The sequence below is a fragment of the Coturnix japonica genome, chromosome 12 (assembly GCF_054131305.1).
Source record: "Coturnix japonica strain WE chromosome 12, WE-NBRP24, whole genome shotgun sequence".
Lineage (NCBI taxonomy): Eukaryota > Metazoa > Chordata > Aves > Galliformes > Phasianidae > Coturnix > Coturnix japonica.
The window spans coordinates 14,868,585-14,881,237 of NC_140674.1; the positions used below are offsets into that span (position 1 = coordinate 14,868,585).

The 12,653-nt window shown below is 58.1% G+C and overlaps 1 protein-coding gene across 3 annotated transcripts; it reads left to right on the top strand.

The window, feature by feature from the left end:
• Window positions 1-1,627: 1,627 nt before the first annotated feature.
• On the top strand, window positions 1,628-9,454 carry PTMA (prothymosin alpha). Of its 3 annotated transcripts, none has more exons than XM_085513144.1 (5): window positions 1,628-1,736; window positions 4,775-4,846; window positions 5,489-5,618; window positions 7,878-7,951; window positions 8,395-9,454. In XM_085513144.1, the coding sequence occupies exons 3-5, from the start codon at window positions 5,504-5,506 to the stop codon at window positions 8,440-8,442; spliced, it is 237 nt and encodes a 78-aa protein (XP_085369270.1). In that variant the 5' UTR covers window positions 1,628-1,736; window positions 4,775-4,846; window positions 5,489-5,503; the 3' UTR covers window positions 8,443-9,454. The 3 variants fall into 3 exon arrangements, with proteins under 3 accessions (XP_085369270.1, XP_085369271.1, XP_015727213.1); XM_085513145.1 differs by having other exon boundaries at window positions 5,489-5,612; XM_015871727.2 differs by having other exon boundaries at window positions 5,525-5,618.
• Window positions 9,455-12,653: the final 3,199 nt, after the last annotated feature.

Here is a 12,653-nt window from a genome sequence, read left to right on the forward strand (position 1 = left end):
TCCCCTGAGGATTCCTCCTTTTCTCCCTCCAATCTCCCACATCCCATTTTTAAACCTCTCTCCCAAGTCTTCTCGAAACGTGGGAACCGAGCCTGAAGGAACATCCCCTATGTTTGTTTTCGAGAAGACACGCATTAAAACCAAATTCTGCTTTATTTTAGGGCCGTGCTTAGTGTAACACTAAGCTTAGGGTGGCTTTTCTCCCCTTTCCTCTTTGGGATGACCCAGCACAGCAGTGACACAGGGATAGAACCACTCGGCCATGGCACGAGCATGAGGGCAGCGCTGTCCCCATGGCTGTTCCCTTCAGCCCCATTACAGCCCCATTACAGCCCCATTACAGCCCCATTACATCCACACACTGAGGTGGAGGACATTGAAACTGAGGAGCACATCGGAGCCGTGTGGTGCAGCCCGGGACCCCCCGGACCCGCCGCTCCGCTCCGGGCTTTCAAACTCACTTTGTTTATGACGGACAAGCTCTTCAGCCAATAAGAAGCCGCAAAGCGTCAACACTACGTTCGCTCTGCTCCGTCAGCCAATCGCCGTCGCGCAAACGCTATATCCCGCCCTCCGAGGACAGAGCCTCGCCATCTGTTGGCGGCCATCTTGAGTGTGGCAGAAACGCCGCTCCGTCCTAAAGGGCTCTTTTTCCCCCTTTCCCCCCTTCTTTCGCACCGTCCGCACCTCATAACGCTGAGCCGTGTCTCCTCCGTACACACGGGGCTGTAATTGGCGGCTGAGCGGCTCTCGAAGAGCTGCGGAGCCGTGGGATTGCTCCTCGATGAGCTGCCGGCGCCATCTTGAGTGTGGCAGAGCTCCCTCAGTCAGCGCCCCGTTATTACGAGCGGGAGCGGGGGGCAGCGATGGGCAGAGAAACAGAACTGTGTAATGGGGGAGAGAGACATAGAACTGTGTAATGGGGAGAGAGACAGGGCCCGGGGCGGCCCAAAGTGGGAGAGAACGTGAGGGGAGAGAGATATGGCGGGGAGATTATTTGCTTTTTGGTACTAAAATAAGCGAATGGCCGGGAATCCCCCATTTCTGCGTCAGCCCCGGGGTACGACACTACCACACACACACACACACACACACAGACACACACGGCCCGTTACCACACGGCGCTTGTGTGTTACCACACGGAGCCGGTGACCCCGAGCCCGGTCAGAGCCGTGTGAGGGCGCTGTGTGTGTCCGGGTGGGGGGTGCAGCGCCGCTCCCACCCGCCTGTATTCTTATTTTTCACTCCTATTATTCAGTTCCGCCATGCGGGCGGCGCTGCGGCGGGGGATGGAGCTGAGATCAGTGGGGGGAGGGGATGGAGAAGCGGGGGGCAGCTCGTCCCGCCTCACACGGCGCGGGGCGGGGCGGGCAGGGGGCGGCGCTGGGGGCCGTGAGGGGCGGGGCCGCACTGTGCGCCTCGCCCACGCTGAGCCCGCGCTCCAACTCATCGCCGCAGTGAGTGGCGAGCGGCGGCGGGATCCTGCCGCTTTAAGCGGCCGTGCCCATTGTTTGCTCGGCGGCCAATGGGAGCGAGCGGCCGCGGAGCGCGCGGCCAATGGGAGAGGAGCGGGGCAGCGCGCGCGCCGCCCCCGGCTCTATAAGAGGGGCCGTGGCGCCGCGTGAGTCCCCACTGGGTCCGCAAAGCCATCTTGGCATTGTTCTGCCCGCACGCTCTGCCCGCACCCCGCCATGTCCGACACGGCCGTGGACACCAGCGCCGAGATCTGCGCCAAGGTGAGTGTGCAACGCGCGCATCCACCGCTCCGTCCCCACCTTTAATTCCCGCCGCAGTTCGGTGCCGTGCCGCTCCGTGCCTTTATTTCCCCCATTAATTCCGTATTTAGCGGGGTGATTGGAGCTGCCGTTGTGCTCCTTGTTCCTATCGACTTCCTTCCCGCCCCCGCGCTGTGGCGCCGCGCGGTGCTGCCCGCGTTCCTTTGTCTCCCGCGTGCGGGAAACGTGCTGCGGCCGGACCGCGCGGGAACGAACGGCGGCACCGTGTGTGTGTCCATGGACGGCACGGAACGGGGCTGCTGGGGGCGGGGGTTAATGGGGGGGTGGGATGGGGGTGATGGCACCGAGTGCGGCGGGCTCCCATAGGATGGCGATGGGGGTGAGCGCTGCGTGTGGAGTTGGGACGAAAATGGGGCGGGCGGGGTGTTCGGTGCGTGGGGATATGGGGATAGTCGGGCTGTTGGGGGCTGTTAGGAGCTATTGGGGGCTGCTCGGTGCTGGTAGCGCGGGGCTGGGGGCAGACGATCCCGCGGGGCCCCGCCGCGATCCCGCCGCCCGCCTTTGTGTGCGGCCGGTCCCCGGGGGCGCGTTGGGCCCGGGCCGCGTTTCGCAGCGGGCAGCGTGCCCTGCAATGAGCCGTGCTGTGCTGGGCTGTGCCGGGGGGAAGACGAGGGGATCCGGCTGCGGGCGTGGAAAGGCGGCGGGGGATGGATGGATGGATGGATACATAGATGGGTGGGTGGATGTGTTCGGTGCTCCCGGTCCCGGGGGCAGCATCGGTGCTGTGAGCGGAGCGGGGCACATCTCGTTGCTGCGCCGTGCTGCTGTTTGTCGCTGTTTGTCGCCGTTCAACCCCTCGTTGGCCGCATTTGGATTTCACTTCTGTTTCCCGCTCGGTGCCGCCCCCGCTCCGCTCCCCCCGCCGGGCTCCCCCCACCTCCTGTATCCAACACTCCCACGGCCCGATCCCGCCGTTCACCTTCCCCTGCCCTTTACCGGAGCGGGGGGTGGCCGCGTTCAGCCCGTTTCATTCCGTGGGGTCGCAATACAAGGTGACCCCCCGTCGTTCCCCTCCCGTCCCGGTGCCGCTCTCAGCCCCTGGTTGCGGTCGGGGGGTCCCGCCCCACCCGCTCGGCTCGGAGCCCAGCGCCGCCCCCGGCAACAGCGAGCAGCGGGGCGACACCACGTGCGGCACCGCCCGCGATGCACCATGGGAATTGCAGTCCGCACGGGACTACATTTCCCAGCTGGCCTCGAGGCGCCGAGCCGGCGCGTTGGCGGGCGGCCAATGAGAGGACGAGGAGAGTGGCGCGCGGTTTGAAAGGCGGCCGGGCGCGTGGCGGGAACAGCGCCCCCTGGTGGCGGGAGGAGGAACACGTGGATAGAGCGAGTACAGCGGGGTGAGTGCAGCCCTGCATTGACTGCAGCGGGGTGTGAGTGCAGCCCTGCATTGACTGCAGCGGGGTGTGAGTGCATCTCCGCACTGAGTGCCATGACACACCTGTAATGACAGCTCTGTTGCTGCTGTGCTGGGTCCTGTGTGTGCTGTGCTGCTCGTGTTGGCTTGGCATGGGGAATGGGAGAAGCTGCGGTGTTGTTATGCAGCCATCCTGGCTTGGCACGCTGTGGGTATGGGGCTGGGAAGGGTCAGGGTTGTAGACTGAGGAGGTGTCAATCCCCCTGTGAAGTGTTGGTGCACAGTGAGCTGTGGGAGCTGAGCTGTGCCACAATTGGCTTTGGGAGTGTTGTGTTCTGGCGTTGGGCTGCCTGGTAGGTACTGATGGCTGTAGGTGAGGTCAGGTGGCTGTGATCAACCTCCAGCAGCAGGGAATGGAGTTTGAAGGCTCACAGTGTGTCTGGGCTGTGCAGAGGAGGCAGGTTGGGTGCTCAGAGGCAGCAGGAGGCTGTTCTGTGGCCGTTCCAGCTGTTGGGCTGCTGCTCTATTAAGCACAGAGCTGGCTTCAGAAGTGGCACGTAGGGTGGGTGAGGGCTGCCCCTGTGAGCAGCATCCCCTGTGCTCTGTCACTGTGTTCTGCCCCGGGTGCTGTGAGCCCCTCCATGGCACCGTGCTCCCACGCGGCAGTGCCAGCAGTGAAAGTGCCCCGTGGCTGCGGGGAACCTCATCCCTCCCACAGCCCCGTGTGTGCAATGAGCAGCAGGCTGCCAGCACCTCCAGCTCCGTGCGGCCCCTCTGCTTCCCTTGGCTGGGCAGCGCCTGTGCTGGAGGATCTCGTGTTGGCTGATGGAGGAACAGAAGGGGAGGAGGATGCGCGCCGAGGATGCCAGTGTTAAATCCAAGTGTTCTTTATGCGGGAACATCAAGTTGGATCCTCGCAGCCTGTTTGCCAAGCGACTTGGCATGACGTTTTGACAGTGATCAATAGCTAAAGCGCACCAGCTCTCGCTCTGCTCGTGGTGGAGGCTTGAACCAAAGTCAGCAGGGACGGCTCCGGAGCGATACAAAAATAGGCTGCTTCCCCCGCCCCATCCTGTTAGACTGAGTGCTGTGAGATGGATCCCGGAGCCCAGAGCCCTCCTCTCCAAAGCGCAGGCATTGCATATAATGCGTGCTGAGCGATGTTCCCCAGGCAGGGCAGAGAGCGCAGCCTCTGCTAATGAGTCTCTGGGATTTGCTCCTGCTGTGAAAGCACCGAGCAGCCGCTTGCAGCCCTGGGGCGGTGGAGCCTGCGTTCAGTGGGGCTGACGGCTCTTTGCTGCATGGCAGGAGCTTGTGTGGACTGTGCTGGGATGGGGGATCTGCCTGCAGTGCTGCTGTTTAGTGCGTGCAGGCAGCTCAGGAGCTCGGAGGTGAAATGCAGCCGTCTCTTCTTAGATGGGTGAGCTCGGATTGGAATTCACCCCCACTCTCACACATTGCCAAGAAGGAGCCAGAACGTGGCAACCAAATGACAGGGCAAATGGGTGTGAAGAGAATCAAGTTCCTGGGTGCTCTTGGACCGCATCTTTCACACCTGATCTGCAGCTTTTCTGGCCCAGCTTCTGGACTTGGGGTGACTCTGCTTTTCTGCTCCTTCCAGGATCTAAAAGAGAAGAAGGAAGTTGTTGAGGAAACAGAAAATGGCAGAGATGCCCCGGCCAACGGCAACGCTGTGAGTATGGCTGGGTCTGCAGGGGGAGGCAGCCCTCGCTTCAGTGACTTTTTGTTCTCCTTCCCCTTCTTGCTTTTGCTACGAGCTCGTCCCAGTCTGAGAGGGGGGTTGATCCTCCAGAGGCCGCCCCTGTGCTGTGCAGAGCCTTTGGGGCTCAGATTGAACAGAGTCTTAGCCTGCAGCAGTTGCTCTGCGTGCAGAAAGGAAGGTTGGAGCTTGGATGTGTCGATCCTTTCCCCATAAGCCGTGCTGGATTGTGTCCAGCGCTTCCTCCTTTCTAGGCACTAGAGAAAGGGATAAAAACTACTCTGCTGTTTACACTGTAACAATCAGTTGAATGGGGAAACACGTTGCGTATAAGTAAACCAATTGGTTTCCTATTTGTAATGTGCTATGGGAAACTCACTCTGCTCGTTTTAATGTGTCCCAAGAGCCTCTGCAGACTTTGTCTTGGCCTCAAAGCTGCAGCCTCGAGTTACTACAGACCTGATCCTTCATGCCCGGGCTGCCTGTGTCGTGTGGGGGCAGGCAGGAAGCGAGGCGCGCGCCTGGGGCTCCCGTGGGCTGGTGCTGTGCTTTAGGAAGGAAAGGTGGGGATGCGTGCTTCTGCTGAACATCTCTTCCCCCTTCTCCCTTTCCCAGTGCGTTTTCTAAGTGATGTTTTGTCTTGCCAAGGAGAACGAGGAAAATGGAGAGCAGGAGGCTGATAACGAAGTAGATGAAGAGGAAGAGGAAGGTGGTGAGGAAGAAGACGAGGAGGAAGAGGGTGATGGTAACTTTCCTTGTTCCCCTTGCCCCAGCCCTCTGGCCAGACCCCGGGGAGCCGCAGGAGCCAAGAGCAGCATCTCCTCCTTGTGGCAGCGGTGGGGCGGCTCAGCAGCTCAGGGCTGCCAGCTCCAGGGAGTGAAGTCAGCCTTGAATCCCTTCCAGCAGGTTGAGGGCAGGTCCCTTCCTCCCTGCTCCAGCCAGACAGCGCCGTGCCGCTGCCGTGCTCTGTAAGCACATTAGCCCTTCGTGTGAGGAGTAAAAGCTGCCCTTGACTCTTGCAATGGCAGTGGCTGTCGAGAACGTGAGTGGGGCAGGGTGCAGGCAGCCAGGCAGGCTTTGCCTTGCGGCACATAGCACAGCCCACCGCCCTCACTGAGCACTGTGTGTGGGGGCTGGTGCAGTGAGCTCACCCAGCTGAGTGCTGTGCAAGCAGCAGAGGAACCTGTGGCTCTTCCCTCCGGAGGCAGCGAGCAGGCTTTGATCCGACCCTGGTCCCCTGTCCTGGGTTTCCCTGACCCGACCCTTCCTGGAATAGGGTTTTGGCAGCAGTGACCATGAGTCCAGCACTGACTTTGCCCAATCACATCTCACCCTCCCCGCTTAGTATTTTTTTTTTCCCCCAAGATCTGCTTGGATGAATAACATTGTTTATTTTTATCACCCATTAAAGCTGGGAGGAAACCATTCTTGTTCCGCTGGAATGAGCTGGAGGCTCTCGATGAGCTGTTACTGGGTTAATCCCCTGTGAATTTTCGGTTAAGTGCTGACCTAGTAACCTGGTAGTTTTGGGAGAGAGAACCAGGCAGATGGGGCTGGAAAAAGTAATGAACGCTCTGCCAGCATCTCTTAGGGTAGAACATAATGGGGAAGGCTCTGTCAGAGCAGTGCTGTGCTCACAGCCTGATGCCCACTGGGATCTGGCTGATTGGAGTGGTGGCACTGCTCACACCCAAAGTTTAGATCCTTGAGGACAGATCAGTGTGATCCCGACCCATCCACCGCCAGCCCTGCTTTGAATACAAGTGCCCCCTGTGGCCAGGAGAGCAGCACGTGCATGTGTGGGGTTGGAATGTTGCTTGGATACTGCTGCAATGAGCACGGGGAGCTGCCGTCCCGCAGTGCTGGCCCTGCTCCCCCACATCACGCAGCCTTGGTGTGCTCCTGTTGTACCAACACCTCGCCACAATCCCGTGCATGTTCTGTCCTTCCAGTCCCGCTGCCCTCGGCTGATCCCTGCCCAGAGCTGCACCTGAAAGCTGTGGGAGGCAGATGTAACAGCAGCGAGCACAGCTTGTATCAGCGTATTTCCACCACTTGTGGGCAATCTGCAGCCCAGGTTTTTGACAGCAGAGGGGAGCTGGAGGGGATACTTTTATTTCCTCACCCTTCTGGTCCCATCTCATTATTTGCTTTGCTCAAAGCTGCTCAAAGAACTAAAAATGCTCCCAATCAGCTTGGTGTTGTCACCTGACCCGCTGCGGTGCTGGCTGCAGGGTGCTGATCCATTGCTGGGAGCTAATCTGGGCCCTTCCCACAGCATGGGCTGTGTGATGGCTGAGCATATGCCGAGTAGAGGAGAGTGGAAAGGAGGATGGGCTGACCTTAATCCCCCCCAGCTGCCCGTACGTGTGGCTCGTGTGGTGTTTTAAAGCCAGCTTACAGGCCTTAACGCTGCGAGTTTTAGTAGGGTCTCACGTTACGCAAGAGACTTGAAGGCACCGAGTGGTGGCTCTTCTTCCAGCACCTCCAGTCTCGCCTCTGATGCCCCGCAGCCACCCAAAGGCCGTGGCTGTCGCTCTGATCCACTGGCCTATTTGAGCTCAAAGTGGGTCAAAGCCCAGAGCTCCGCTCATCCTCTCCCGAGCTGCAGATAAGGTGGGAGCATTTGTTTGCCGTTTGGATAATTAGAAAGTGTTCTGACTCAGAACTAATACGTTCTGGCTCTCTTAACTCATTAAAGACGGACTAATCGCTGCAAAGGGAAGCAGAAGTAATGTGGAACAGTCAGGCAGGGCAGCCACTAGAAAGAGTTTCCTTTTTCTGAGTTGCATTTATTTATTTGCTCAGTGCTTGAGCACCAAGTGGATTCTCCTGCTGTCTGTTATCACTCAGTGTGAGCCAGGCTGGATGCAGTGAGTGCCCCTTCCCCTCTGCCCATGGGTCAGGTTGGCTGGAGCTGCCCCCAGAACTCCCCATTTCCCTGGGTGCCACTGAGGTGATGTCAGGTGTTGGGAGGAGCTCACCTTCCTCTCCTCTTGTGCAGGTGAGGAAGAGGATGGTGATGAAGACGATGAAGCTGAGGGAGCCACAGGCAAACGGGCAGCTGAGGATGACGAGGTATGAACACAGCCTGGCTGTGCCAACACACACAGTTGTGCCAGTGGGGCAGGAGGCATCGGGTTGGGCTCTGGGACCCCAGCCCTGCCCATACACTTGCATTGCCTCTGAGCAGCGTCCCTGTGGGATATGGCCCGGTTCCATTTACTCACTGCCCTGGTTAGCAGAGTGTCTGAGCCTGCTGTGCTCATCCCAGCTTGGCTCCTGGTGATGGGATGGGGTGGTGGTGCTCCTGTCTTTTAGCAGGGAGCTGGATGCTCTGTGCTGTGGGGAATGTCCACATTGCTCCCTTATCCCTGTGGAATATCCCTTATCCCTATGGAATATCCCTTATCCCCCCTTTGGAGGGGACTTTAGGCCTACAGAAGTAGAGGGGGCTCTAGGCTTACATCTGCCCGCCCCGGTGGTGTCCCCTTTCCCTCACAGTTTTCCTTTCCCTTTAGGATGACGACGTCGATCCCAAGAAGCAGAAAACCGATGAAGACGACTAGGCAGCAAAATTATAATTATTTTTTTTAAATAAGGAGGAAAAAAACAAAAACAAACCAACAAAAAAAGGCCAGCGCGTCCTCTGCACCCCTGGGACCCCCCCAGCCCTCACCTCCCACCCTCCCTACACACACAGCCCCTTCCTCCCCCCCCTCCGCCGTGGTCATCCTCACCAAGTAGAGTGATCCCCATCCCACCCCCCCGTTACGGCGCTGCCACTCAACGAGCATAGAAACGATTCGCCCGTTCACGGGGGAGAGAGAAAAAACCCCCTTAAAAACCCCAACCCCACCCCATTATATCCCCCACAGACCCCCATCCCGCCCCCCTCCCCAAGCACCAAAACTTCAAGGCCCTGCTTTCTTTCTTAAAAGTACTTTAAAGGAGAATTTGTTTGTATTTTTTATTTACATTTTATATTTTTGTACATATTGTTAGGAGGTCCGCCATTTTTAAGTGATCTCGGCTTGACCAAAAGGGGGGCTTTGAAGTGTATATCTCTTGTTAACCTTTATCTTTCTTGACTTTACTCCGTGGTGTGACCAGGCCCAAAAACAAAACCATTATCTCAAAAAAAAAAAAGAGAATAAAAAAAAAAGAGAAAAAAAAAACTTGTAAAAAAAAGAAAAAAAAAAGACAAAAAATGCAAAAAAAATAAGAAAAAAAGAAAAAAAAAAAACCTTACAATCTTATTCTGAGCATTCCAGTAACTTTTTTTTGTGTATGTACTTTAGCTGTACCATAGGTTGTGGTTTGTATGAGGTGGCAAAGGCCAAAGAGACACAAAAAAAGGGGGGTTTTCTTTTGTTTATTATTATTTTTTTTTTCCTGTCCACGAAGTTGTTTTGATTATTTTGGGGTTTTTTTTTTGTTCGTCATTTGATTTTTTTATTTTTTTTTCTCTCTTTTTTTTTCATTTTGGCCTGTTTGCTGTATGTGTGAAACGATGTTGTCCAACAATAAACGGGATTTTATTTTGCTGAGTTGTCCTAACCCGGCTGCCTCCCAAAACGCTGCTTTGTGTTTGTTTGCTCCTTCTTTGGTTGGTTTTATTTCTACCCCTTTTTCTTTCTGTCCCACTTCAGTTCTTTGCTTTGGAGTCAGAGATAAGTGGGGAGGGGGCTTTGATGTGAGGGGCTGGGTGCTGTGCTATGGGTTGGGATGGGTGGGTGCTGTGTGTGTGGTTGTATGGTGGTGATGGAGCTGTTGGTTGGTGGGAGTGGGGCTGGTGCCCAGCCTTGTGGCTATGGGATGTGGTGCTGTGTGGGTGTCTGCTCTAACCCAACTCAACCCAAGGGCTGTGCTCCCTGCTTTGCTCCTGACTCAACTGCTGCCTCCTTGGTGCTGCTGGAGCTGAGCTGTTCCATCCTCAGCTGGATGAGTGAGTCCGTTTCATTTCTGCCGGGCTGCTTTGGCACCGAGATGCTCGTTTCGTTCTTTAAAAGCAGCCATAAGAAGAGCAGCATCGAGTGCACGGGCTGCGGTGGAGCCGTATTTACACCAGTGCCAAACAAGCTCAGTCTGCTCCCTGCCCTCATTATCTGGGCTAATTGTGCTGGGTTCTCAGCTCACATCCCGCTGTGCACTACCTGCCTGTGGCCCATAGCGCAGCCCTGCCCTGTGTGTGCTCAGCGGCTGCTTTGCAAAGCAAATGCTGCAGCCGGTGCCTGCAGCAGCATTGGGGCAATGGGGGCAGGATCCACATGGCTGTGATGGAGGCTGAGGACGGGCGCAGCTCGTTGCACTGGTGCTGGTGCAGCCTGCAGCCCCAGCTCTGCCCTCAGTCTTGCACCTTGTTAGCGGTGCATGCCCTGCATGGCGCCCGCAGCTTGCAGCCCTTCTCTCCCTGCAGCCCCGTGCTCAGACCTGCTGGGCCGGGCTGAGACCGGACACAGCTCAGTGCAGGGAGAGCCAGCTGCTCGACTGCAGCCAATCCCTGCTCACCTGTGCAGCCCACAGGCCAATCGCGTGCTGCCACCTGTCCTGCTCCTATCTGCTGCCTCCATTGTTCCCTCCACCAATGCCAAGCAAGCAGCACCCAGCTCTGGCCAATCGCAGGCTGCTGTCTGCTGTGCCCCGACCAACCGTGAGCCGCCACCTGTCCTTGCCTCCCATAGCAGCTGCCCACCAATCACAGGACTGGCTGGCTGCTCCCAGCCAATCCGATGTCATCCTCCTTTAGCAGCGCCAGCCAATCAGAGCAGCCTGGCCCTACTGCAGGGTATAAAGCTGGGGGGGCTCAGTGGTGTCAGTGGGTCCTTATGGCTGTGGGTGCTTTGAGGTTGGGTTGTGCAGGGGCTGTGGGCAGACTGACCTTCATGGCTCTGTCTGGGCCGCTCAGGTTCTGCCTGGGCCTCGCTGTCTTCATGCTGCTCAGCTGATGCACCGCGGGCAGTGCTGCCGTGGGCTCCATGAGCTCAGAGCTGTGTGGGGCCATCCCGGCTCTGCCCATTGCAGGTCAGGGCCTGCTCTGTCTGCTCCTCCCGGCTGCTGCTGTACCATCATCCAGCCCTCCTGACCTCATGGCTGCACCTTGAGAAGCTCCGTGGGACGTGGAGCACCCGAGGGCTGGGCACGGAGCTGTGGGACGGCAGAGCTCGGGCTGCGGGTGGATGTGGGCTGAGGTCACGGCGCCGTCTGTGTCCAGGGCCGATGCACTGCGGGCGTCTGCTCTGACCAGTATGAATGAGCACAGCCTCCAGCATGGCTGCTCAGGGTCACCAAACCCGGAGGGGCTCTGGGGTGTCTCTGTTACACATCAACGTGCAGAGCTGTTCCTTCACGCTGCCCGGCCTCAGTGTGAGGTGCCCTGTACAGCAGCCCTATGGAGGGGGTTGAGTCTGGGGCTGTGGCTGGTCCCGGCCCATCCCAGTTAGTAAAGGTACCTTGAAATGGCTTACAATAGGAGAGCCCAGTCTGTGCTCGAGGCAGCAGAGGGGCAGATCCCGCTGTAGGCCCCATGATGGGGGACAGCCGCGTGTCTGATGCCCGATGGGCTGCGCTGGGTTCTGCTCTCACCCTGCCCTGCACAAGGGCACAGTGTGGGGCAGGGTGACCCGTGCCCTACCCGCTGTGGATGGCCGTCCCTATACCTCCTGTGTCGGTCTATGGCCGCAGTGTGACCCCAGTGCACGGTGAGGAGCTGCCCTCGGCCAGCAGCGCTGTGTTACATTGCGGCCTGGGGACACAGCGCTGTGTTCATTGCAGTGTTGCAGCACCATCTAGTGCTGCTGCCCGGGGAAGCCGGACACCCTGCAGCTCCCGTGGAGTTACTGCAGCACCGCGGGGACGGGACTGCTGGATGGTGTCCCTTGGGTCACAATGGGGCTGTGACACTGAGGATACAATGGGAAACTGGGGATGTGGGTGACCTTCCCATGGGCTGCACAGGGTGAGATTTCACTGCCTTGAAGGAAGACACAGGGACCCGCAGCCCGTGCCAGCTGCAGCACAGGGTAAGAGTAGCAAAGCGAGCTCTGAGCATAACGTGGCCCCGGGCTGTTTGTGCGCCTTTTGTTCACCCATAACCCTCAGACAATTAACCGCATCACGGAGGCTCTGCTCGCCCATCCGTGCCTTATCGGCAGGGCGGCTGTGGGGCACGATGCCAGGAGCAGAGCCCCGAGGCAGCAGGTGGAAGGAAGGCACGGGGAAGGAGCCGGCCCCTCGCTCCTAATGAACACCGGGGTGCGGCGTGGAGATGAGATCCCCGTGTGCCCAGAGCTGGGATCCCCATTGCAGTACATCTACGGGCCATTAACGGGCTGTAAGCCGTGCCCGTGTCTTTGCGGGTGTGATGGGCCCGACACCCAGTGGAGCCACTGGAGGGCGGCAGTGCTGCAGCGCTGGCATGGACGGCAGGATGGGACTTAGAGGTACCCGCTGTGCATCCTCCCAGCCTGTCATGAAGGTATTTTTACTGGTTTTGGTAGTTTTTGCCTCCCCTCTTTAGCAGAGACGCCGCTATCGCTGAGATATCGTCAGAGAGAGCTGCTGTGTAACAATAACGCTCTTATAGGGATTAATGATCCCACTCAGCAGAGAGAAGAATGAGGCTTTTACCTCCCACCCACACACTGAGCGGCTGAATGTGGGATCCTGCATCTCTCCTGGAAATCTCAAGCTCTGGGTGATCACAAGGTGGTGTCTGTGAGCTGAGGATGAGGATGAAACTCTTGCTAAGAGTTACAGGGGCTGAAGTGCAGAGCCCTGT